This window comes from Pseudophryne corroboree, chromosome 7, assembly GCF_028390025.1.
Source record: "Pseudophryne corroboree isolate aPseCor3 chromosome 7, aPseCor3.hap2, whole genome shotgun sequence".
In the NCBI taxonomy this organism is placed as follows: Eukaryota; Metazoa; Chordata; class Amphibia; order Anura; family Myobatrachidae; genus Pseudophryne; species Pseudophryne corroboree.
Genome location: NC_086450.1, coordinates 80,993,621 through 81,020,570, shown reverse-complemented (window position 1 = coordinate 81,020,570; position 26,950 = coordinate 80,993,621). Strand labels below are relative to the sequence as shown.

Sequence of the window (26,950 nt, the reverse complement as noted above, 5' to 3'; positions counted from 1 at the left end):
ACCTTGGCTGCAGAAACATAATCCTCAACTTAATTGGCAAACCATGGAAGTCCTTTCATGGGGTAAATCTTGTACCAAGTACTGTGTAGCTACAATTGTACCTCTTCGGTCAATTAGCCTTTCCGATCTACCTCCGGTGTATCAATCCCTTGCGGATGTTTCCAGTAAGCAAGCAGCAGACTCTCTACCTCCTCATCGTGAATGGGACTGCCCAGTCGTCCTGGTTCCGGGCAAGACCCCTCCTAGGGGACAAATTCATCCGCTATCCATCCCAGAGACGCGAGCTATCCGGGATTGGTCCACTCCTACAACTCTCAAGGGGATTCAGCGATTTCTTGGCTTTGCTAATTTCTATAGGAGATTCATTAAGAATTATTCTACGTTAGCTGCTCCTATCACAGCCCTAACTCATAAGGGAGCAAATCCTACGAACTGGTCTTCTGAAGCAATCAAAGCCTTCTCTGATTTAAAGCAAGCCTTTGTGTCAGCCCCCATTCTTCGACAGCCTGATTTGAATCGTCCCTTTCTACTAGAGGTGCATGCATCTACAGAAGCAGTAGGAGCTGTGTTGTCACAAGTCTTTGAAGATAAAAAGGTCCATCCCTGCAGATATTTCTCCCGTAAGTTCCTCCCGGCAGCACGTAATTATGCAATCGGTGAGCAAGGGTTACTTGCCATCAAGTTGGCATTTGAGGAGTGGAGATATCTTCTAGAAGGAGCTCAACATCGCATTACAGTTTATACTGATCATAAGAATCTTCTGTATCTGCAGTCAGCTCAGTGTTTGAATCCACGACAAGCTCGATGGGCGCTTTTCTTCTCACGATTTGATTTCAAATTCACCTATCGTCCAGGGTCTCAGAACAAAAAGGCAGATGCCCTTTCCCGGTCCTTTGCTTCTTCTGAATTAAATGATGCTACCACGAATCAAGCCATTGTGAATCCTACGTCCTTTTTAATGACTCGAACCTCTCCAGTTCCTCCGCCTGGCAAGACCTTTGTCGCCACAAGTCTTCGAAAACGGCTGCTTACCTGGGCTCACTCCTCTTCCTTCATGGGTCATCCTGGGGTTCTAAAGACTCTCAAATTTATTCAACAGTCTTATTGGTGGCCACGTCTCAAAGCCGATGTCCAAGAGTTTATAGCAGCATGTCCTAAATGTGCCCAACATAAGAGTCCAAGAAGTTCTCCACCAGAGTTTCATCCATTGCCAGCCCTAGAGGTTCCAGCAGCAGATCAAGAGCTTCAGCGTCTATCTAGCATCTGGAGTTGTGTACGTAAGTCCGTGGTCAAAACTTCCGCTCGTTATAAATCTTTTGCAGATAGAAAACGTAAAGCTGTACCGAGTTACAAAGTGGGAGACCAAGTTTGGATTTCTACGCGCAATCTCAAGTTCAAAGTTCCTTCTAAGAAATTTGTTCCCAAGTTTATTGGTCCATTTCCCATTGTTAAGGTACTCAACCCTGTGTCATACAAAGTCAAGTTGCCACCGTCTTTGAGAATTCCTAACGCCTTTCATACATCTTTACTGAAGCCTTTGATTCTCAATAAGTTCCGTACTACCCAGTCCAAATCTCCTAAAGTTCACTCTTTGCAGAATGAGGAATTTGAAGTTAAAGAGATTGTGGACTCACGTTCCCGATATGGACGTTTACAGTTTCTGGTCGACTGGAAGGGTTACGGTCCAGAGGAAAGGTCCTGGGTTTTCTCTGAAGATGTTCATGCTCCAAGACTGGTACAGAAATACTTCTCCAAAAATCCTGATAAGGTTCAAAGGTGTTCGGAGACCACCCTTAGAGGAGGGGGTACTGTCACGAACCGGTCTCTTACCTCTGCGGGTTCTGGGGTTTATCCGTTGCCAGTGCGGTTGCTCGCGGTGCTGTGCGCCCGTGTGGGGACACGGCGTGATCAATGGCACAGGTAATGCAGAGTCTGGGAACTGTGAGTGCGGGGACCAAATGGCCTAAGGCACTGCGGTGTGTCTGCTGTATAGGAGGTGGCCATGTTGGAGACCAAATAGCTAATACAGAGCACTTGTGAAAACACCTGTGGGCAGGTGTAAGCCAATCCCGTGCTTGTGCTGCCTTTAAGTAGGCTGGGATTATGTTACTCTGGGCCAGTGCTTTGTTGCATCAAAGCTGTGCTCTAGCTCTGAGCTCTCTCCGTGCATTCCTGTGTGATTCCCGTGGTCCAGATATCGCCTCCGTTCCCAGAGGTCCGTCTGCAGCCTTCACTGCTGAAAGATCCACCGGCTCTCTGCTGTGCTGTCAGTTAATTGCACTCCTATTGGAAATAGTTGGATTCCCAGTGTCCTGCATGAGGTTACCTTGTCAGTCTGCCTATCATTCAAAGTCTGGAGGATTCTGTTTCTCTCAGCTGTTCGTTTGTTCAACTCTGCATTTAACCCATTCATCACCTTGTCTTCTACTACAGTTTCACAGTGATCTCCGGAACCCGCAAGTAACCCAATTCAGTACTTTTATTTGCTATGTTGTCATTACAAGGATAATTCATCACAGTCTCTCAGTTAACTCTCAAAGCTCCATTGCCAATTCTTACAGTTAATTCTCCATGTCTGCATTAACCAGTTAAACACAATCTGCAGTTCAGCATCAAAGCTTGTTTATATTTGCTATGTTGTCATAACAAGGATAATTCTTCACAGTCTCTCAGTTAACTCTCAAAACTCCATTGCAAATCCTTACAGTTATCTCTTCATGTCTGCATTATCCAGTTAATCATATTCTGCAGTTCAGCATCAAAGCTCGTTTATATTTGGACAATCCAACATTTATTCATCAGCTTGTTTTGCATATGTTTCCATGAACATTTCTTTTATGTATTTTTGAGTTTTCTCTTGCATATTATTCCTGCAATACTTCAGTATAATATGATGATTAACAACTTGTCAGTTAACTCTTTACTGAATTGTTATTTTTAATAAATATATGAATCGGAACTTTCTTCGTCCTCCCTGCTTTCTTCATAGCCCAGCACCTACACCTGTGGTTGGTCCCGGGTTAACGGATTCACAAAAACACCCGGACCTGACACTATCACCCTCTATCACTCTCCATAACTATCTCCAACTTTCAATCTTTATCCTCCTTAATCTTCCAGCTGCCTCTGGCACAGTTGTCCACCCTCTCTTCTTAAAACCCTCCACTCTCCTGGGATCCATGTCACTGCGATCTAAAAGCTGCCCTCATACCGTTCTTTCTCTGTCTCTACTTCCAACTCTACCTCTCCATTCATCCCTATTCCTGTTGGTGTCATGCAAGACACCTGTAACGGCAGCCCTGTAACTGTGTCGGCTATCCATCTTTAACATCATAGCAAAGATAAAGTTGTAAAGTCAACACGGTTACAATGCAGCAGATCATATTGGTAACATGTCGGCATACTGGGTTCAATATCACACTGGCTCTCTTCTGCCTTTTTCTAATCAATAATCTATGACTATCACCCACCATCTATCACTATCACCCAAAGTTATTCATTATCACCCCCTACCAAACACTATCAGTAGCTATTAGTGGTGTCACTAATGGTGTGCCAACCGCACCTGGCTGTCACCCTCGGAGGAGGTAGCACCAAAATACTGGCTCTTCCACAGTAACAGGGACCTATGTGCAGCAGTGTGACATTCTGCTCCAGTGCCCGGCTCCTGTCACAGAGGAAGAGCTGGCAGTGCCCATCGCTGGGACAGCTGGGTATGCCCCCAGAGTGATGCAATGCCACGCCTACCCAGCGAGGCCACCGGAGTCTATCAACTTCCGTGAGAGCAAATATGGCCTCTATATATCACTATTATTCACTCCCTCCCCAATCCGCGGCCCGCCCGCAACCACCCCTCCCCCATCCGCAGCATCTACAGACCCCATCCGCGGCACCCCGCACCCACCCCTCCCCTAACCTGCAGCATCTCTGGAATCCCTCCCCCAACCAAACCCCACTTCCTGCACCCACCCCTCCCACCAATGCACCACCCTTGCACCCGCCCCTCCCTGGCGCACAGCACCTCCAGACCCCCAGCACCCGCTCTCCCCCACCAGCAGCATCTACAGACCCCCTCCCCCATTTTTACATTACATATTTGTGTAGATGAGTGCAACTCGTGTTGCAGTGAAAGTCCATCGCCCTTGACACAGTGTAATGTATATTAGAAGCGACAGTGAATGTCTGACCTATCTAAAAGTACAAAGCTGTAACTTCTAGCAACTACAGTATATAATTTAGCGTAGGGACTGCATATATACAAACACTCAATGAGTAAACATGAGGGATATCACAGCAAAACAGTAACTATTACTAAAATAATGTAACCTTTCACTAATTACACTCACTTTTTTTTTCTTTAAATAAAAAAATTCTGACATTTTATTTATTGTTCTCATTTAAGAAAAAAACAACAATATACAGTACACCCTTAATAGCTTGGTTTCAAACTCCATGTATTGTTTTATGCATTTAGTCAAAACTAAAGGGGGTGTGGCTACGCACAGGACTAAGGATTCACAGATTACACTTATAAGGTCCCTCTGAAAGAAACCAACAATACTACGTGGATGATCCCTAGAAGGGGTATCTAGGATATATTGTGTTGGTGGTGCTCCCAGAGTCAGTAATATATATGAGAACAGGGGAAAGAGAAGAAAGACTCTGTTGGGGCAGACTTGGACAAATGAAAAGGTATTAAAATTTAACTTTTACTGATAATTCACATAAAATGATTAACACACACAGACAAATATATCTTGGCTTTTCACTCAAAGGGGAATGAAGTTTTATTAGCGTCAATCTAGATTCTAATACAGGTTGAGTATCCCATATCCAAATATTCCGAAATATGGAATATTCCGAAATACAGACTTTTTTGAGTGAGAGTGAGATAGTGAAACCTTTGTTTTTTGATGGCTCAATGTACACAAACTTTGTCTAATACACAAAGTTATTAAAAATATTGTATTAAATGACCTTCAGGCTGTGTGTATAAGGTGTATATGAAACATAAATGAATTGTGTGAATGTACACACACTTTGTTAATGCACAAAGTTATAAAAAATATTGGCTAAAATGACCTTCAGGCTGTGTGTATAAGGTGTATATGAAACATAAATGCATTCTGTGCTTAGATTTAGGTCCCATCGCCATGATATCTCATTATGGTATGGAATTATTCCAAAATACGGAAAAATCTGATATCCAAAATGCTTGGGACCAGAGGTATTTTGGATAAGGGATACTCAACCTGTATTCTAATATTAGACACTAAACTTCGCCTTTTCTTAAGTCACGTATCTTTGGGTACACCTTTGGTGAAAATATTAAAAACAAAGAACAACAATTGAAATCATTTCAAATTGAGAGCACACTTCTTAGGAAATACGGATACAAATTCACTTAGTGAACAAGCCACCCACTGGTGAAACGGTGGTTAGTAGGTACAGTGGTGCCAGACTGTGCACGGTCTGGCCCACACCTACACCTCTCTTGGTATTATACAGTGTTTGCCCATTTTGGGCCTTATTTGCATCAGTACTATTTACTGCTACCTACCTACTGTTACTAATACTTATGTTGCCTATTGGAGTTACCTATACAACTGCTCAAATCTCCATTTTTAAGAACATTCAAAAGTATTTAGTTTCATATTTGTTTCTATGTATAACATGCAATAAGTACCATCTACAAATGCATATTGTTTCTGATATCCAGCCAGCCTTTTTATGCAGTCTGAGAATCAGACAGAATTATTATTAAGTATTACTCAGACCTCTTGGACAGTACTAGAATCTTGTTTAGATACAGGCACATACACAAAACCTTTATTTATGTACTGACAAGTTTTGATCTACCCTGCGCTATTACTACTCTATGGGGGTCATTTCGAGTTGATCGTTTGCTGCCATTTTTCGCAGCGAACAGGTTACTACTGCGCATGCACCGCATTGCACACGCGCGTCGTACGGGTACAAAGGGGATCATTGCTGGAGCGATGGATTTAACGAAGAATCCATTTGGACAGCCGATCGCAAGGAGATTGACAGGAAGAGGGCGTTTATGGGTGTCAACTGACCATTTTCAGGGAGTGTTTGGAAAAACGCAGGCATGTCCAGACGTTTGCAGGGTGGGTGTCTGAAGTCAATTCCGGCACCAAAAAGACTGAAGTGTTCTCAAGGGCTGAGTAAGTCCAGAGCTACTCAGAAACTGCAAAAAACATTTTCGTCCCACTCGGCTGCACACGCATTTTCACACTTGCAAAGCGAAAACACACTCCCCCGTGGGCAGCGACTATGATTTGCACGGCTGCTAAAAGTAGCTAGCGAGCGATCAACTCGGAATGACCCCCAAAGTTCTTCAATTTTCTGACTGCTCAATAGGCAACAGCATCCACTCTCTCTCATCCACTCTCCGCTATAATACTATATAACAGTAGACAGCAGAAGTGTGGGGGCTTTACCCTATTCTATCTATTATCTAACTACCTCAAAGTACCCTCTCATCCATCCATCAGTCTGCAATGCAATTGTAACAGAGGCCCTGTGCAGCTCCAATTGGACAGCAGAAGTACTTCTTTTGGTATTCATGTCACAAACCCTACTCTCTCATTTGTCTAATTGGATAAATACTGCCACACTTTACTAGCTACGCCCACCCAATCTCGTCCGATCTTGGAAGCAAAGCAGTGATACTGTAGGCCTGATCAGTACTTGGATGGGAGACTGCCTGGGAACAGGGCCGGATTAACAATGGGGCAGATGGAGCTGCAGCTCCAGGCCCCCCCATTGAAAATAGGCCCACAGCCCGCTGCAGTGAAGGGGCCCATAGCATACTTGCTAACCGTTTTCTGTACCACTCTTCGGTTGTCTATTTAAGTTTATTAAAACTCCCGGATTCTACCAGCGCTGTCTGTAATCCAGACTTCGCATGTGGGTGTCCGGAAAAGGTGGGGGCGGAGCTTCACGTCCAATATGCAAAAATAGGGGCATCTCAGTGTCTGCAGCGTTCTGCCTCCACTCAGCGTTTGCAGCCTCTCTACTTCATCCAGAGGCGGAACTACCGCCAGTGCAACTAGTGCGTTGCACTGGGGACCGCCTCTGTCCAGGGGCCCAAAGCATGCCCGCCGCCCAGAGAGGAGAGGAGCGCACTGCAGCGGCACGGGGGAGAAGGAGGAGGAGGGAGGTGGAGGAGGGAGCCGCAGCAGCGCTTTGTTACCGGTGGAGGCGCTGCTGCTGCTGTCCCTCTGCTTCACTATAGGCTGTCTTCCGAGAACAGCCTATAGTGAAGCAGAGGGGCAGCAGCAGCAGCACCTCCACCAATAACACAGCGCTGCTGCGGCTCCCTCCTCCACCTCCCTCCTCCTCCTTCTCTCCTGCCTGGGAATCGTGACCAGAAGCTGCACCCAGGAACCTGAGCCAGCGGAGAGGGTAAGTATAATTCTTCTTTCTGTCTTTCTTTCTTTCTTTCTTTCTTGGGACTGTCTGCCGCAATGTGTAAAAAGGGGGAATCTGCCTGCCGCAATGTGTAAAAATGGGGAATCTGCCTGCCGCAATGTGTAAAAATGGGGAATCTGCCTGCCGCAATGTGTAAAAATGGGGAATCTGCTTGCCACAATGTGTAGAAAGGGGGAATCTGCCTGCCGTAATGTGTAAAAAGGGGAAATCTGCCTGATGTAATGTGTAAAAAGGGGGAATCTTTGCCGTAATGTGTAAAAAGGGGGAATCTTTGCCGCAATGTGTAAAAAGGGGGAATCTGCCTGACGTGATGTGTAAAAAGGGGGAATCTGCCTGCCGTAATGTGTAAAAAGGGGGACGCTGTCTGCCGTAATGTGTAAAAAGGGCACGCTGTCTGCCGTAATGTGTAAAAAGGGGACGCTGTCTGCCGTTATGTGTAAAAAGGGGACGCTGTCTGCCGTTATGTGTAAAAAGTGTACGCTGTCTGCCGCTATGTTTAACAAGAGCACGCTATCTGCCGTTATGTGTAAAAAGTGTACGCTGTCTGCCGCTATGTGTAACAAGGGCTCGCTGTCTGCCGTTATGTGTAAAAAGGGGACGCTGTCTGCCATTATGTGTAAAAAGTGCACGCTGTCTACCGTAATGTGTAAAAAGGGGACACTGTCTGCCGTAATGTGTAAAAAGAGGAATCTGTCCGCCGTAAGGTGTAAAAGGGTCTCTACCTGGTGTAGTGGTGCTACTGTGCGGCGTAATTTGAATAATGGAGACTACTGCGCACTGTTTTATGAATTGGTATTATTTTGTGGCCACACCCCTTCCCCACGAAGCCACGCCACTATGTATTTTTGCGCACGCCTACGGCGCGCACTGCCACTGTTTTACATGCAGGGGTGGGGCTCCAATGCCGTTTCTTGCACACAGTGCTAAAATGTCTAGTTACGGCACTGTTGCTAGGTATCCATTTCTCTGGCCCTGAGCAGGTCCCCCTCACCAGATCCTCTCCAGGGGTGAGGGGGTGGACTTGGATGGGATGGGGGGGGGGGGGGGCAAAGCATTTTGTCGCACCTGGGCCCACCGCTCGCTAGTTCCGCCACTGACTTTATCCCACCCCTAATCTGCCCCGCCACCCCTCCTTTCAGTGGGGTAGCGAAGGTGAGATGAGTAGCAAACGTGCATATGCCCCCTGGCCAGTCAATAATGTGTGGCCTAAGGCTGGCTAGTGTAGTCAGACTGTGAGGTATTGCACACACAGTAACATCCAGCCAGATGTATATCCAGCCCAGTCCCTACCAAGGTCTTTGTTGTTTCCAGCCCAGGCAGCCTCCGCAGCTCCACAGTGCTACTAAATGTGGGCGGAGCTCCAGCAGCCGGCTTCTGGCAAGTGTAGAAGCAGCTATAGAAGGAGGACAGTGGACTGCACTCAGAGATATGTACATTATTCTCTCCCATCTCTCTCTCACACACTCTCTCTTTATAACACACACACACACACACACACACACACACACCTTATTTGTATTTTCATTCAGTTAAATTTTGGATTTCATTTTTCACACTTCTGAAATTTCTTATACATTATTACAAATAACAGATCTTAGATGCTCTTCTCTCTATGATATATAACCCTTAAATGAGAAAGTGCCATGTATTTCTTCACTTTGAATGTGGTTGAGTTGGTCCCCCCCCCTCTCTCTAATGTACTGCTATTTTACAGTGTAGTGTATGGTATAGAGAGGTCAGTGGTGTAGTGTAGTGTATAGAGGGGTCAGTGATGTAGTGTAAGGTATAGAGGATTCCATGATGTAGAGTAGGGTATAGAGGGGTCAGTGATGTAGTTTAGGGGATAGAGGAGTCCGTGGTGCAGCGTAGGAGATAGAGGAGTCCGTGATTTAGCGTAGGATATAGAGGGGTCAGTGATGTAGTGTAGGGGATAGAGAGGTCAGTGATGTAGCGTAGGGTATAGAGGAGTCCGTGATTTAGCGTAGGATATAGAGGGGTCAGTGATGTAGTGTAGGGGATAGAGAGGTCAGTGATGTAGCGTAGGGTATAGAAGAGTCCGTGATTTAGCGTAGGATATAGAGCGGTCAGTGATGTAGTGTAGGGGATAGAGAGGTCAGTGATGTAGTGTAGGGGATAGAGAGGTCAGTGATGTAGCGTAGGGTATAGAAGAGTCCGTGATTTAGCGTAGGATATAGAGCGGTCAGTGATGTAGTGTAGGGGATAGAGAGGTCAGTGATGTAGCGTAGGGTATAGAGGAGTCCGTGATTTAGCGTAGGATATAGAGGGGTCAGTGATGTAGTGTAGGGGATAGAGAGGTCAGTGATGTAGCGTAGGGTATAGAAGAGTCCGTGATTTAGCGTAGGATATAGAGCGGTCAGTGATGTAGTGTAGGGGATAGAGAGGTCAGTGATGTAGTGTAGGGGATAGAGAGGTCAGTGATGTAGCGTAGGGTATAGAGGGGTCCGTGATGTAGCGTAGGATATAGAGGGGTCAGTGATGTAGTGTAGGGGATAGTGGAGTCCATGATGTAACATAGGGGATAGAGGGGTCCGTGATGTAGTGTAGGGTATAGAGAGGTTAGTGATGTACTGTGGGGTATAGAGGGGCCCGTGATGTAGCATAAGGTATAGAGGGGTCAGTGATGTACCGTAGGGTATAGAGGGGTTAGTGATGTAGTGTGGGGTATAGAGAGGTCCGTGATGTAGCGTACGGTATAGAGGGGTCCGTGATGTAGCGTACGGTATAGAGAGGTCCGTGATGTATGGTACGGTATAGAGGGGTCCATTATGTAGCGTAGGGGATAGAGGAGTCCGTGATGTAGTGTGGGGTATAGAGGGGTTAGTGATGTAGTGTGAGGTATAGAGGGGCCCGTGATGTAGCATAGGGTATAGAGCGGTCATTGATATAGCGTAGGGTATAGAGGGGTCAGTGATGTAGTGTAGGGTATAGAAGGGTTAGTGAAGCAGTGTGGGGTATAGAGGGGTCCGTGATGTAGCATACGGTATAGAGGGGTCCGTGATGTAGTGTACAGTATAGACAGGTCTGTGATGTAGCGTACGGTATAGAGGGGTCCGTGAAGTAGTGTACAGTATAGACAGGTCTGTGATGTAGCGTACGGTATAGAGGGGTCCGTGATGTAGTGTACAGTATAGACAGGTCCGTGACGTAGCATAGGGGATAGAGGGGTCCGTGATGTAGCATAAGGTATAGAGGGGTCAGTGATGTACCGTAGGGTATAGAGGGGTTAGTGATGTAGTGTGGGGTATAGAGAGGTCCGTGACGTAGCGTACGGTATAGAGGGGTCCGTGATGTAGCGTACGGTATAGAGAGGTCCGTGATGTATGGTACGGTATAGAGGGGTCCATTATGTAGCGTAGGGGATAGAGGAGTCCGTGATGTAGTGTGGGGTATAGAGGGGTTAGTGATGTAGTGTGAGGTATAGAGGAGCCCGTGATGTAGCATAGGGTATAGAGCGGTCATTGATATAGCGTAGGGTATAGAGGGGTCAGTGATGTAGTGTAGGGTATAGAAGGGTTAGTGAAGCAGTGTGGGGTATAGAGGGGTCCGTGATGTAGCATACGGTATAGAGGGGTCCGTGATGTAGTGTACAGTATAGACAGGTCTGTGATGTAGCGTACGGTATAGAGGGGTCCGTGAAGTAGTGTACAGTATAGACAGGTCTGTGATGTAGCGTACGGTATAGAGGGGTCCGTGATGTAGTGTACAGTATAGACAGGTCCGTGACGTAGCATAGGGGATAGAGGGGTCCGTGATGTAGCGTAAAGTATATAGGGGTCCGTGATGTAGCGTAGAGTATATAGGGGTCCGTGATGTAGCGTAGAGTATAGAGGGGTCCATGATGTAGCGTAGAGTATAGAGGGGTCCGTGATGTAGTGTAGGGTATAGAGGGGTCTGTGATGCAGAGTAGGGTAAAGAGGGGTCCATGATGTAGCGTAGGGTATAGAGGGGACTGTGATGTAGCGTAGGGGATCGAGGGGTCCGTGATGTAGTGTGGGGTATAGAGGGGTCAGTGATGTAGCATAGAGTATAGAAGAGTCCATATTTTAGTGTGGGGTATAGAGGGGTCAGTGATGTAGCGTGGGGTGTAGAGGGGTCAGTGATGTAATGTGGGGTATAGAGGGATCAGTGATGTAATAGAATGTATAGAGGGGTCAGTGATGTAGAGTGGGGTATAGAGGGGTCAGTGATACATTATTACAAATAATAGATCTTAGATGCTCTTCTCTCTATGATATATAACCCTTAAATGAGAAAGTGCCATGTATTTCTTCACTTTGAATGTGGTTGAGATGGGTCCCCCCCCCCCCCCCCTCTCTCTAATGTACTGCTATTTTACAGTGTAGTGTTTGGTATAGAGAGGTCAGTGATGTAGTGTAGGGTATAGAGGGGTCAGTGATGTAGTGTAAGGTATAGAGGAGTCTGTGATGTAGAGTAGGGTATAGAGGGGTCAGTGATGTAGTGTAGGGTATAGAGGAGTCCGTGATGTAGCGTACGGTATAGAGGGGTCCGTGATGTAGCGTACGGTATAGAGGGGTTAGTAATATAGTGTGGGGTATAGAGAGGTCCGTGATGTAGCGTACGGTATAGAGGGGTTAGTGATGTAGCATAGGGTATAGAGCGGTCAGTGATATAGAGTAGGGTATAGAGGGGTCAGTGATGTAGCGTAGGGTATAGAGGGGTCAGTGATGTAGCGTAGGGTATAGAAGGGTTAGAGATGTAGCGTAGGGTATAGAGGGGACTGTGATGTTGCGTAGGGGATCGAGGGGTCCGTGATGTAGTGTGGGATATAGAGGGGTCAGTGATGTAGCGTAGGGTATAGAAGAGTCCATATTGTAGTGTGTGGTATAGAGGGGTCAGTGTTGTAGCGTGGGGTGTAGAGAGGGTCAGTGATGTAACGTGGGGTATAGAGGGGTCAGTGATACATTATTACAAATAATAGATCTTAGATGCTCTTCTCTCTATGATATATAACCCGAAAATGAGAAAGTGCCATGTATTTCTTCACTTTGAATGTGGTTGAGTTGGTTTTTTTTTCCCCTCTCTCTAATGTACTGCTGTTTTACAGAGTAGTGTGCAGTGGTTTCCAAAGTTTTTTGAATCACGGCACCCTAGAATATCAGAATTTTTTTCATGGCACCCCTAGGCCAAAAATGTCTTATTGAGAAATTTAAAAAATTATATTACATTAAGTAGATCGCGTTTACTTTATATGTCATCTTTAGGGTCAGTTGTGTGGTGAGGGACAAGATTTGCTTCTGTTTGGCCACATATTTTATGACTGGCAGCCACAAGCACTGGTTTTGCCTATTATATTGACCATGAATAATTTTAATTGGTCCTGGACCACCAACCCAGGGCACCCCTGCAAGTGTCCCGAGGCACCCCAGGGAGCCACTGCACACAGTTTGGGAACCTCTGGTGTATGGTATAGAGAGGTCAGTGGTGTAGTGTAATGTATAGAGGGGTCAGTGATGTAGTATAAGGTGTAGAGGAGTCCGTGATGTAGAGTAGGGTATAGAAGGGTCAGTAATGTAGTGTAGGGGATAGAGGAGTCCGTGGTGTAGCAGAGGGGATAGAGGAGTCTGTGGTGCAGCGTAGGAGATAGAGGAGTCTGTGATTTAGCGTAGGGGATAGAGAGGTCAGTGATGTAGTGTAGGGGATAGAGAGGTCAGTGATGTAGTGTAGGGTATAGAGGAGTCCATGATGTAACGTAGGGTATAGAGGGGTCAGTGATGTAGTGTAGGGGATAGAGGGGTCCGTGATGTAGTGTGGGGTATAGAGAGGTTAGTGATGTAGTGTGGGGTATAGCGGGGCCCGTGATGTAGCATAGGGTATAATGGGGTCAGTGATGTAGCGTAGGGTATAGAGGGGTTAGTGATGTAGTGTGGGGTATAGAGGGGCCCGTGATGTAGCATAGGGTATAAAGGGGTCAGTGATGTAGCGTAGGGTATAGAGGGGTCAGTGATGTAGTGTGGGGTATAGAGAGGTCCGTGATGTAGCGTACGGCATAGAGGGGTCCGTGATGTATCGTACGGCATAGAGGGGTCCGTGATGTAGCGTACGGTAAAGAGGGGTCCGTGATGTAGCGTAAGGGATAGAGGGGTCTGTGATATTGAATAGAGTATATAGGGGTCCGTGATGTAGCATAGAGTATATAGGGGTCCGTGATGTAGCGTAGGGTATAGAGGGGTCTGTAATGTAGCGTAGAGGATAGAGGGGTCCGTGATGTAGCGTGGGGTATAGAGGGTTAGTGATGTAGTGTGGGGTATAGAGAGGGCCGTGATGTAGCGTACGGCATAGAGGGGTCCGTGATGTAGCGTACGGTATAGAGGGGTCCGTGATGTAGCGTACGGTAAAGAGGGGTCCGTGATGTAGCGTAGGGGATAGAGGGGACCGTGATATTGAATAGAGTATATAGGGGTCCGTGATGTAGCGTGGGGTATAGAGGGGTCAGTGATGTAGCATAGGGTATAGAAGGGTTAGTGATGTAGTGTGGGGTATAGAGAGGGCCGTGATGTAGCGTACGGTATAGAGGGGTCCGTGATGTAGCGTAGGGTATAGAGGGGACCGTGATATTGAATAGAGTTTATAGGGGTCACTGATGTAGCTTAGAGTGTATAGGGGTCCGTGATGTAGCGTAGGATATAGAGGGGTCTGTAATGTAGCGTAGAGGATAGAGGGGTCCCTGATGTAGCGTGGGGTATAGAGGGGTCCGTGATGTAGTGTGGGGTATAGAGTGGTCAGTGATGTAGCGTAGGGTATAGAGGGGTCAGTGATGTAGCGTGGGGTATAGAGGGGTCCGTGATGTAGCGTGGGGTATAGAGGGGTCCGTGATGTAGCGTGGGGTATAGAGGGGTCAGTGATGTAGCGTAGGGTATAGAGGGGTCAGCGATATAACGCGGGGTACAGAGGGGTCAGTGATGTAGCATAGGGTGTAGAAGGGGTCAGTGATGTAACGTGGGGTATAGTGGGGTTAGTGATGTAATGGAATGTATAGAGGGATCCATGATGTAGTGTGGGGTATAGAGGGGTCAGTGATGTTACATGGGGTATAGAGGGGTCAGTGATGTAGCATGGTGTATAGACGGTCTGTGATGTAGTGTAAGGTATAGGGTCTCCTCTCATCCCATTTAAGTGGTTTCTATGTCAGTAAGTTTATATGTGTTGTATACGTGTGTGTGTGTGTGTGTGTGTGTGTGTGTGTGTGTGTGTGTGTGTGTGTGTGTGTGTGTGTCAGTAAGTGGTGTCTGTCAGTAAATGGTGTTCTGTGCGTCAGTAAGTAGTGTTGGTTAGTAAGATGTGTCTGTCAGTAAGGTTATCTCTCTTGTGAGTGTCAGTAAGTTGTATGTGTGTCAGTAAGGCATGTCTGTCAGTAAATTGTGTGTGTCAGTAACTGTAAGCTATGTCAGTAAGAGGTGTCTGTGTTATTAAGTGCTATCTGTCAGTAATTGGTATCCATCAGTAAATGTGTTTGTTTCAGTAAGTTGTGTCTGTGTCCCCTATTTAGACCCCCCCTCCCTTGCAGCAATTGTCACACCTCCTGCCGAGGCACACAATAGGCCCATCATAAATCTCAGCTCCAGACCCATGTGGACCTTAATCTGACACTGCCTGGGAATATCAGGTGCAGTAGATAAATCCTAGATAGAAACAAAAAGCAGAAGTGATGGAGAAACCTATGACTGAGGGAGACATGTACTAAGCAGTGATAAAAGTGAAGAAGTGAGCCAGTAGAGAAGTTGCCCATGGCAACCAATCAGCTGCTCTGTATACTTTTATAGTATGCAAATTATAAATGTTACGTCAATACTGATTGGTTGCCATGGGCAACTTCTCCACTGGCTCATTTCTCCACTTTTATCACTGCTTAGTACATGTCCCCTTAATACCTCTATCCTGTCAAACCTAATTTTCCTTCTCCAAAGAATTGGGCGCAGGGGCCTAGCAATTACAAATTAACCAGTTCTCATCGTAACTACTTTGTCCTAGCTCTGCTTACCCTTTCTTCTTCCTTGGAGAAGCAGGATAGTTATCCTCTACTAACCATTAAAGCAGTACCCAGAGGTAGGATTACAAGCAGTCTTACTTACCAAGAGAGAAATTATCAAAGAGCACACTATCATTGACTGAATTTGTATCCGTATTTCCTAAGAAGTGTGCTCTCCATTTGAAATGATTTCAATTGTTATTCTTTGTTTTTAATATTTTCACCAAAGGTGTACCCAAAGATACGTGACTTAAGAAAAGGCGACATTTAGTGTCTAATATTAGAATATTAGAATGTAGATTGACACTAATGAAACTTCATTCCCCCTTTGGGAGAGAAGCGAAGATATATTTGTCTGTGTGTTTTAATTATTTTTATGTGAATTATCAATCAAAGTTACATTTTAATACCTTTTCATTTGTCCAAGTCTGCCCCAACAAAGAGTCTTTCTTCTCTTTCCCCTGTTCTCTTGTTTTATGCATTACCAACAGTCGAGGGCCAATCACACACTGACACCAGATGGCAGCCATTTAAATGCCATTTATGTGCCACTGTGAACAGAGCCACAGATGCGAAAACACTAAACAGTTCCCACACAAAATAACAATGTTGTGCTCTGGCACCAGCCATACAGCTGTGACCTGGGGAAACAGGTGCTGTGTTTATTTTAGCTCCGTGTTACCTTGTCTTCCTGCTGGAGCCACTGACTGACTTGTAAGACCTGCTCCAACCTTTGGCGGTGTTGCCTCATCTGCTTGTCCAGCTGCCGCCTCTTGTCTTGCAGCAATTCCAGAAGGTCCTCAATTTGGGAGCAGCTGCTGTGAGCTCCCCTCATCATTTCAGAGCTTGCAACTGGCTGGAGAGACTTGAATTGTTGTATGAATTCAGTCAGTTCCTGGCTTTTATAAAGCAAGGACAGCGATCGCTCTAGGAGAGCTAAAATACACAAGAGAACAGTAACAAAGATCTTGTAATTTTTTGTGTGAATTTAATATATTATAATACTTATAATACTTATAATACTGTACATATAGTGAAATAATAATAATTAAGACATTTCAGCAAAACAAGTGAAATATTCACATATACTGTTTATCATGTTTTACTTTGACAGATGCTATCGGGTATATTCAGTTGAAGGTGGATCCTTTCCGACAAGCATCCTTGGAAAGGATCTGACAAAGCACTATTCAACGAATGCCCAAATCCGATAGGATTTGGCCATTCACGACAATGCCAATCCAACTTTTTTAAAAGTTGGATTGACATTGTCGGAAACAGGGCCAAAACCTGTTGAATTTTGCCGCGTTTCCGACAAAAGCATGCGGATCGGCGGCTATCCACATGCTTTCCCACAAGTCGGAATTCCCATCTTGTCAGAAATATTAGGGACCTATTGAATAGGTCGGAACCCCAGCCGACCTAAAATAATCGGAAACTGCAGTCTTTCCGACAAGACGGCAGTTTCCGACTTCAATTGAATATACCCCTATATCTATTGTGAATTGTAGTAATTTCAAATAGTAGGAAAAAGGAAATGTACTTTAAATGTTAATAAAAGGCTTAGGGGGAGATGTATGAAGCCTTGGAGAGATACAGTACCAGCCAATCAGATCCTAACTTCCATGTTAGAGGCTGTACAGGGCTAGATGTCCTAAGCCTTGAAAAGTGATAAAGTGGTGAGTGATAAATTACCAACCACCCAGCTCCTAACAGTCATTTTTTATACACAGCCTGTAACATGGCAGTTAGGAGCTGATTGGCTGATACTATATCATTCTCCACTTTATCACTCTCTATCTAAGTGCTCCTAACGGCCATGTTAAATGCTGTGTTTGAAAAATGATAGGAGCTTTTTGGTTGGTAGTTTATCACTCTCCACTTTATCACTTTTCAAGGCTTAGCGGGATGCAGCAAACATCACGCATCCCCCCACTCTCTGCATGCATAGTAACGTTTACTAATGCCATATACATGAAGAAAATCGTAAAGGATAGCTCTTGCAATAAGAGCTGTCCTTTGTGATGATAGGACTTCTGGGCTTAGAACCCAGAGTCCTACCTGCGCATGCGTTGAGTGCATGCGTGCCGCGGTGGGTGCTGGGAGGGATCCGGTTGGATAACCAATTTGTTCTTAAACAATGGTTGACAGGTTCTGCTGAACTGGCCAGGAAGGTGCTGATCAAGTGGCACAGGATCACAGGGGAGACTCCCCCGACAGCTCTATGGCGTACGATAGATCGTAAGGTGCTATTGCACCTTACGATCTATCATACGATCCGCAATTGTCTCCTACGCAGATCGACTGATCATTTGTGCAGCACATATGATCAGTTGATGCGATGTTCGACCCGTGGGGATGATCATCGCATCGTAATCGCTACCAAAACATGCATGATGTGCATGCAATGGGTCGAATGACGCGTCAATATCATGTATTCGACATGGTATCGACCTAGTGTATATCCATCTTATTTCAGATTATGATCTGTCAGGAATGGAGAAGACACAGGCCGGGATGCAGGCTTGGACTGGCCCACAGAGGTACAGGGGAAACCACCAGTGGGCCCCACTGCCTGGGGGCCCACCTCCTGCTCTAAGGATCAGGTTCTAGACTGTGAATTATACATTATACATATGTTACCTTATACTGGACTATGGTGTATTTTCTACAGTGCATTGCTGTTATTAATGTATTATTAATCTGGTACGTTATCATGCATGCAGCAGCTGAATTTACTGTATATATTTATGAAGGGGCCCAGACGTTGCACTCTCTAATAGTCAAACCAATGAGGTGGCAGGCAACTCCCCCTCAGCAGACTGGACACACCCCTAAACATGGGCCCCTACCACTGCATTCTCCCGGTGGCCCCTACATGCCCCAGTCCGATGCTGCTGGATGTAACGAAGTCCGAGTTCGGTGGCCTTGAGGGATGCCAGCCGAACTGGCACTTTTTTTTAAAGGGGCAATCATGTACAAGGTTAAACCATGCCTTAAACATGATTGCCCCTTTAAAAAAAAAATGTCAGAGTTTGGCCGGCATCCCGCGCGGCCACCAAACTTGGACTTCATTACATCCTCCCCCATAGTGCAAAGACTTGCCAGTTTCGGAAGAAATAAAATAAAAAATAAAAATAAAAACTGTCCATCTTATTAAAACATATACAGTGTGCTCAGCTTCCGTCTTTACACTGCAGCTATATATTGCCCTGAAATAGGACATTAACACTGCAATGCTGAAGGGTAATACTGGATAGGAGCGCTAATGTTAATTCATCTTTTGCCAGACCTCACGGCGTACATTCATGTATCACCCGGCGACCCGGTTCACACATGCACAGTGTAACTGAAAGCCTAATAATAAAATAAATTGTTAAAAATATAAAAATAGCTGCAAAAAGTTTTTTTTAAGAAGAAATATATTACAGCTATATCAAACAGGGCGTTTCTGCGCACTGCTAGTGAACTGCTTGGTTCTGTAATAGGCCAATCCCAATGTCTTCATTTCAGTCATAAAATTCTCATTTAGGGGCAGATGTACTAAACCTTGGAGAGTGATAAAGTGGAGAGAAATAATGTCAAATTACAGTTAGGAGCTAGTTTGCTTATACTTTATCTCTATCCATTTTATCTCTCTCCGAGGTTTTGTACATCTGCCCCATATGTGGTGAGATAATTGAATATTTCTAATGTACAGGCGATATGTTTTACTGTTATAAATACATACCCTCCAACTGTACCTTTTTGCCAGTTACAGTCCCTTTTTTTTTATTATCTGTACCTGCCAAAAAAAAGGCTTTTCAATGATTTTTGACTCTCCAAATTAACATTGAAAGTATAGGAAAGTGGGTGTGGCCACACCCCTTTTACCCATGGTCACGCCCCTTTTTGTTAATTTGTACCGGTTTTCATGTGTAAAATGTTGGAGGGTATGTAAATATGATTATAAACATATTGGACAATGGATTATTTGCTTGGTAAATAATATATCCTGGTATAAGCAAGGAATCCATTTCAGGGTCAGAGAGCAAAAGGCCCACCTGACCAACCAGATAAGCCCAATTTCCAACCATTATTGGTACGCAGAGAAAATGTACTTTTACTTTTAATTTTCACTATGTTTGAATGCAATTATTGCACAAGTTGTCACCCTTTTCTTTTTAATATAGACCGCCTTACCTTCCCCTAAAACACATAAATTATTGTATGCACCAGAGGAGACAGGTGCTCACAGACCACAGTGACCGTGTAAAAAACCTCCCAACGTCCCAGCAGCTGGGACAGAACAGAATGCTTGAAGCAGGGCAGTAGGGAGGTGCAAGATATGCTTTTCCATTCTATTCAGTTCACTAGTTCTGATCAGGATAGACCTTATATTCCTCTCTGAACAGGTCAGCTTAATCCCTGCTGTGCTGTCAGAACACTTTATAGCAATTATAAGTCTGGAAGCACATTTACATGAAAAACAAACTTTACCCTTTGTATGTTCTTGGAGCTGTTGAAGACATTCTGTAATAGACTCCGCAGTGTCTGGTGTGTTTTGAAGAAAGGACTCTGCATTATCAATTGCATCAGCAAACTAAAGGGCAGAAGAAAGAAACTCATTACCATGATAATGTCTAAGAAACATACTCTGCACAAAAAGCCACAACACTCTCTATATTCGCACAGTTGATTCTGACCAGTCAACAGCACCCCCTGGTGGACACATTATTAGGGAAAATAATGCTTGCAGAAAGCAGTAGTGGGCCTAATTCAGATCTGATCGCAGCAGCAAATTTGTTAGCTAATGGGCAAAACCACGTGCACTGCAGGGGAGGCAGATATAACATGTGCAGAGAGAGTTATATTTGGTTGGGTTATGTTGTTTCTGTGCAGGGTAAATATTGGCTGCTTTATTTTTACACTGCAATTTAGATTTCAGTTTGAACACACCCACACCCAAATCTAACTCACTCTGCACGTTATATCTGCCCCTCCTGCAGTGCCCATTAGCTAACAAATTTGCTGCTGCGAACAGATTTGAATTAGGCCCAATGTTTTTTTATGCCTACTGAAAATGGCACTACTACTGCTTCACAGCAAGAATAAATTACATGTATTATTCATCTTAAGACATTTCAATAATGCAATTATTACATACAGCAATCTAGCATTTAATAAATCTTAAAAAGCATGCAAATCATTGCACATGTCATTTACTATGATGTTGTATCTACCATTTGATATTTGTAGATAACACACTATAGGGGTTATTCAGAGTTGTTAGCAAACCAAAAAGGCACACTAATGAACAAAACCATGTTGCACTGCAGGTGGTTCAGATGTAACATGTGCAGAGGGAGTTAGATTTGGGTAGTTCAAACTGAAATCTAAATTGCAGTGTAAAAATAAAGCAGCCAGTATTTACCATGTACAGAAACAATATAACCCACCCAAATCTAACTCTGTCTGCACATGTTACATCTTCCCCACCTGCAGTGTAACTTGGTTTTGCCCAAATGCTAACTTTTTGGTTTGCTAACAACTTAAAATAACCCCTGTAGGCAATGCCCTGCCAGAAAACAGCATTGCAGATAATCTTTTATGACCTCACACTCCTAATTTAGTGGAAGTGTGACTGGTTTTGCCAGTAAGCGTATACATCCATGATACATGATGATGGTGCTTATAGGGGCACATACATTTTAACTGTCCAAGGTGACATTTCTTAAGTGCACAAATGTGTCTATTTTTGTAAAATGTGCAAAAATTTTATTATGAGGTGGAATAACTCAATTTTTTTTTTTTTAAGTTGGCAAAATACCCCCTATTAACGGGGATAATCTTTGTTTTGTGCGATCTGGCTCTGATGCTAGCCAGTGCCACCTGAGCCATTTAGCTCACCGCACATCCCTGGTGCAAAGGCACATCCAACTGCAAAATATTTTTCAATTCTTTGACATTTTAGAGGTCATATCACTAAACGTATAATGGGGTACACTTTGCAACTTCCTGGTGTAGCACTGCAGGCTTCCAAACAAATAAATACAGTAATTTTACATTAATGAAAATGTCCTGTGCAGGGCCGGATTAAGCCTTGGGGGGGTCCCTGGGCACTTAAGACAGGGGGCCCGGGGTAATGGGGGTGTATATTATATTGTGCAATGTGCATACCTCCCAATGTGACCCATTCCAGGAGGGACAAAATGCTCTCTAACCGGATTTCCCTCTTAATATATGATTGGCATCACCTGTGTGGAACTATTTAATTAATAAGAAAGGTATTTCAACAGAGGTGATTGCAATCATAAATTAAGAGGAAAGCCCAGGTAGAGAGCATTTTGTCCCTCCCGGAATGGGTCTTGTTAAGAGGTATGGATTGTGTATATTAAATTTAAAACAATGATGTATATTACATTTAAATAGTTTACTAATGCTTGGGTATTGTTTATCGCTATAGTTAATTGAGAGACAACTATTTTATGAAGTTTTCCTGTAGTGGAGCAAAGGCCACTTAAACAACCTTAAAATACACATAGAAAAATAAAATCTATAATTTATCTTACAAGAATGCAATAGTTAGAAATACATTGGGGATTAACCCCTGGTGTCCCCAGGCGCACCGAGCTGTACCTGTACCAAGACATGAAAGACGGGTGTAGTATGGTATGCCGGCGTCCGGGCTCCCGGCGACCAGCATACCGGCGCCAGGAGCCCAACCGCCGGCATACCAACAGCATGGCAAGCGCAAAGGAGCCCCTTGCGGGATCGCTGCGCTCGCCACGCTGCGGGCACGGTGGTGCGCTACGCGCGGCACGCTATTTATTCTCCCTCCAGGGGGGTCATGGACCCCCACGAGGGAGAATATCTGTCGGTATGCCAGGTGTCGGGATTCCGGCGCCGGTATACTATGCGCCGGGATCCCGACTTTCGGCATACTGAAGACCACCCATGAAAGACTATATATACAGTATATATATATATATATATATATATATATACGTACAATAGAAATCCAGAGGTCTTAGGGGGTCATTCCGAGTTGTTCGCTCGCTAGCAGTTTTTAGCAGCCGTGCAAACGCTATGCCGCCTCCCACTGGGAGTGTATTTTAGCTTAGCAGAAGTGCAAACGAAAGGATCGCAGAACGGCTACAAAATAATTTTGTGCAGTTTCAGAGTAGCTTCAGACCTACTCAGCGCTTGCGATCACTTCAGACCATTCAGTTCCTGTTTTGACGTCACAAACACGCCCTTCATTCGCCCACCCACGCCTGCGTTTATCCTGCCACGCCTGCTTTTTTCCGAACACTCCCTGAAAACGGTCAGTTGACACCCAGAAACGCTTTCTTCCTGTCAATCACTCTGCGGCCAGCAGTGCGACTGAAAAGCTTCCCCTTGAAGAAGTCCACACCTTGAAGGACGAAACGCGTTGGAACTGTTTGCTGCTGAAACTCCCCTTGATGGACAGATAAGCGTTTGTACTTTTTTATCCTGTACGCATAACCTTTGGCTATCTTGTGCCGCTGGGATAGTTTGTTGCTGACCTCCCTATTCCCTTAATGGACAGATAAGCTTTTATGATTTTAAATCTTGTACGTGTGTTGTCTAGCCGTTTTTATGTGATTGTTCATTAAATCTGTATTTTATGTTGTGAAGTTACAGATTACAATTTATTGGGAATAAGCTAGTTCCCTAAACTCGTGCCTTATATTGTGAATAGCATCATTTTAATTTATGAACGATACACACTATGTTTTGCTGTTTCTTCTTTTTACATGCTAATCCTAAAATGATGAATCTCGGCTGGAAGTTGTTACTTACCAGATAAGTGTCCAAGGCCATATTATTTTCTTAATCCACCCGAGTTTTTATGTTATATTTGTCACTACACTCAACAGCGCTTATTTTCTTCACTACCTATATATATATATATATATATATATATATATACGTACAATAGAAATCCAGAGGTCTTAGGGGGTCATTCCGAGTTGTTCGCTCGCTAGCAGTTTTTAGCAGCCGTGCAAACGCTATGCCGCCTCCCACTGGGAGTGTATTTTAGCTTAGCAGAAGTGCAAACGAAAGGATCGCAGAACGGCTACAAAATAATTTTGTGCAGTTTCAGAGTAGCTTCAGACCTACTCAGCGCTTGCGATCACTTCAGACCATTCAGTTCCTGTTTTGACGTCACAAACACGCCCTTCATTCGCCCAGCCACGCCTGCGTTTATCCTGCCACGCCTGCTTTTTTCCGAACACTCCCTGAAAACGGTCAGTTGACACCCAGAAACGCCCTCTTCCTGTCAATCACTCTGCGGCCAGCAGTGCGACTGAAAAGCTTCGCTAGACCTTGCTTGAAACTATAGCGTTGTAATAGTACATCGCGCGTGCGCATTGCGCCGCATATGCATGCGCAGAAGTGCCATTTTTTTGCCTCATCGCTGCACAGCGAATGAATTCAGCTAGCGATCAACTCGGAATGACCACCTTAGTACATACAGTTTGCAAGCGTATGATAAGCCACCAGGCCCCGACAAGGCTCCTCTAATGCTGGTGGTCCCTAACTTTATGTCTGGGCCCGGGGTGCAGAGCCCCATTAACCGGCAAAGACCAGCTACCCCAGTTTTCCTTTTATTAGCACATACTAACACTTTACCTTCTCGCATTGTGCTGCCCTGGAGTATCTGGCCTTTGTCAATTAGTGGGGTTCTGCACCCCGGGCACCTACAAGGCAAAACCATGACGCACATGATTTACACATGCTCTGTGGCTCACTAATTGGGAAAATGAGACGTAGGACTATATCTAAGAAGCTCTCAGTGGGTTTGAGATAAAAATTTAAAGTGACACTAACATAAAGCATGGCGTGCTTTGCCCTTAAGGTTAAATATAGCCCGTAGCCTCCTAAAGAGGGCAAGTGCAGATATTTCCCATAGCAACCAATCAGATTCTAGTAATTTTGAAGAATGCACTAGATAAATGTTAGCTAGAATCTGATTGGTTGTTATGGGTAGCCTCTCTACTTGTGCTCTTTGGAAGATTTGCTAAGTCTCCTACAGCGAGCTAGTCGCACACTGCAAGCCACAGACCCTATAATAGTCATTTTAGTCCGGCACAAACCTGTATTGCATTATCAAAGAAAGCAGCGGCCATGTGCAATAGGTCTCTCCTCCTTTCCAGCACTATAATCAGGGCGCTCCATGCTTCCTTTAGGCTCAATGCCATGGCATCATACAACTGGCTTTGATCTTTGTTTTGCTCTGCTGTCTCGTCTGCTTGGCATAGCAAATCCCATACATGATCTTCCAAAGACTACAAAGACAGAAAGACATTTCTTAAGGATTTTAAAATCAGTCCAATAATAAACAGAATTTCATTCCCTCCAATATGTCCCATTCCCTTAGGAACAAAATGCTCCGCTCCTGGACTTCCTGCACAGATGTGGGTGCAGAACAGTCCAAAATTCAAATAGGGGCACCAAGAGGGGGAGGATTACAAATTACCTGGGCCCAGGCTGCTGGAGGGGCCCGGGGCCACTGCCAACACCCCCTTTCCCTATAGTATACCGGTGCCATCTTTGCAGAGATATCTTTGGGAAGATGGCGCCCGCACATTGAAAGCAAAGACAGTGCCAGAGTCTTTGCTCTCTAGTACACATGCGTCATCTTCCCAAATCTCTCTGGGAAGATAGCTCCTGCTGAGGAGGAGGGACCCACTTCCAACAAGCAAGGTAGAAAGCGAATGCTTTCCCTCAAGCCCCCTTCTGCCCCCTGCATTAGAATGGTGCCCCCTGTGAAGTGCGGGGGTGCAATTTTTTGGGGAGGTGTAGACATACTCCCTTATTTTGCTCATGCCCCGTTCATTACGAGGGCCCAGCTGGCTCTCTACACCTCTGGCTATGGAAAACTTCTGTACTCGTCCACTTCACTGCTTGATACAGTATATCAATCCCTTGGTTTCATGGTAACTGTACAAAGGTAAAATGGTCAACATCTTATGTTGTGTTCTGGAACAGTGAAACAGATTTGAGTTTGCTGCCTTTGTTTTTGTGTTTATTCAAACGTTCTCACGTATGACTGCTTAGGACCTCTGTTACTTGGGAGATAATCCACCTATCCCCCACTCACATGGTTAATTCTCCTGCTCAATGGGGTGGGAATGGTGTAATATAGTGCTTGTGACTCACAGTAGGCTGTATTACAGCTGTTACACATTAATATCTCATCCAAGCATGATTAATTAAATGAAGTTAAAAAACGAACAGGAGTCACCCTTATGATAAAAGTTGGCAACTCTATGGAAGAATAAAGTTCATTGCTTGAAATATTTTGTTATACACAGCCAGCCAGCAATACAGTGCTATGCCAGCCCATCAATATCACACATAGCTACATTTCAGACACTACATCGCACCAATGTAATCATTGTGGCCTTTACCGTGACAAGTAACAGGGCTTGTTGGAGATATATTAAGAATGTGGTTGTCATACAGATAACAGAATCACTGCAATAACAGTTAAAAAAAACATATAGTTAACCCTCTGCAGCTCAGCAACTGTGTCACTGGAGAGTTTTTGAAATATGAATTTTTAAAATAGGAGTGGTACGTTACAGTAAAGGGATATTATTGTAAGTACAAAAACATTTGCTAGTATCATGTATGAATAAATTGAATTTTAACGTATCTTTCAAAACCATCTAAAATAAACTGTTTACTGTGCTTAATTTCCACTTTTCGGGAATTCCTGCTTACTTCTTTATTAGGCTGGGAAAATCTAAATTTTTGTATATTTCTGGATTAGAACAACCCCTCCCTCTCAGCAGGATGTGGTTAATATACTGCCTGTCGGGATCCCGGCGTTCAGGATATCATATGTATTCCCTAACAGCATCTACTAATTTGATTGAGCAACTTTAAGTTTATACTTCAGTTTAGAGAGGCATAGATGGGACCTACATTTGAAGAGTATGCTGGTTACTGTAGTGCCACCTGGAGGACCTAGGGGTGACTCCTGGTAAGCTGGCTCTCAATTAAGATATATTTTTGTACAGGTATGTACTATTATCGGCAGCGCAGATGCTAGGGTGTTCGGCGCCCCCCTGCAAACTATAAATTTGCGCCCTCCCATACTTTACAAAGGGACAGCGCATATAATACTCCCTGTAGTAGTGACGCTTACACACGTAACGGTTATGAGTCGTTGGGTCTACACAACTTAGGTCAACAGTCATTAGGTCGACCTAGTCCATGTTGACCTAATAACAGTGTCAACCTAGTGACCCTGCCGGCCTAATGCATGTCGACCAATAGTGGTCGACCTAATGACTGTCGACCTAATGACCGTATCCCCCCTGTAGTAGGGACGCTTACACACGTAACACCGCCTGTAGCAGTGCCGCTTAGACAGGTAACGCCCCCTGTACCAGTGCTGCTTAGACACATAACGCCCCCTGTACCAATGCCATTTAGATAAGTAACGCCCCCTGTACCAGTGCCGCT

The 26,950-nt window shown here is 44.7% G+C and overlaps 1 protein-coding gene across 4 annotated transcripts in view; it reads right to left on the bottom strand.

The window, feature by feature from the left end:
• Nucleotides 1–26,950, bottom strand: part of CCDC141 (coiled-coil domain containing 141) — a 337,148-nt gene that overhangs the window by 224,791 nt on the left and 85,407 nt on the right. For all 4 annotated transcript variants that reach the window (XM_063933345.1, XM_063933348.1, XM_063933346.1 and 1 more), the window contains 3 exons: nucleotides 24,571–24,762; nucleotides 19,946–20,048; nucleotides 16,149–16,402 (listed from right to left, as the gene is read on the bottom strand). In XM_063933345.1, coding sequence (XP_063789415.1) covers nucleotides 16,149–16,402; nucleotides 19,946–20,048; nucleotides 24,571–24,762 — 549 coding nt within the window. The remainder of the gene's footprint in view (nucleotides 1–16,148; nucleotides 16,403–19,945; nucleotides 20,049–24,570; nucleotides 24,763–26,950) is intronic.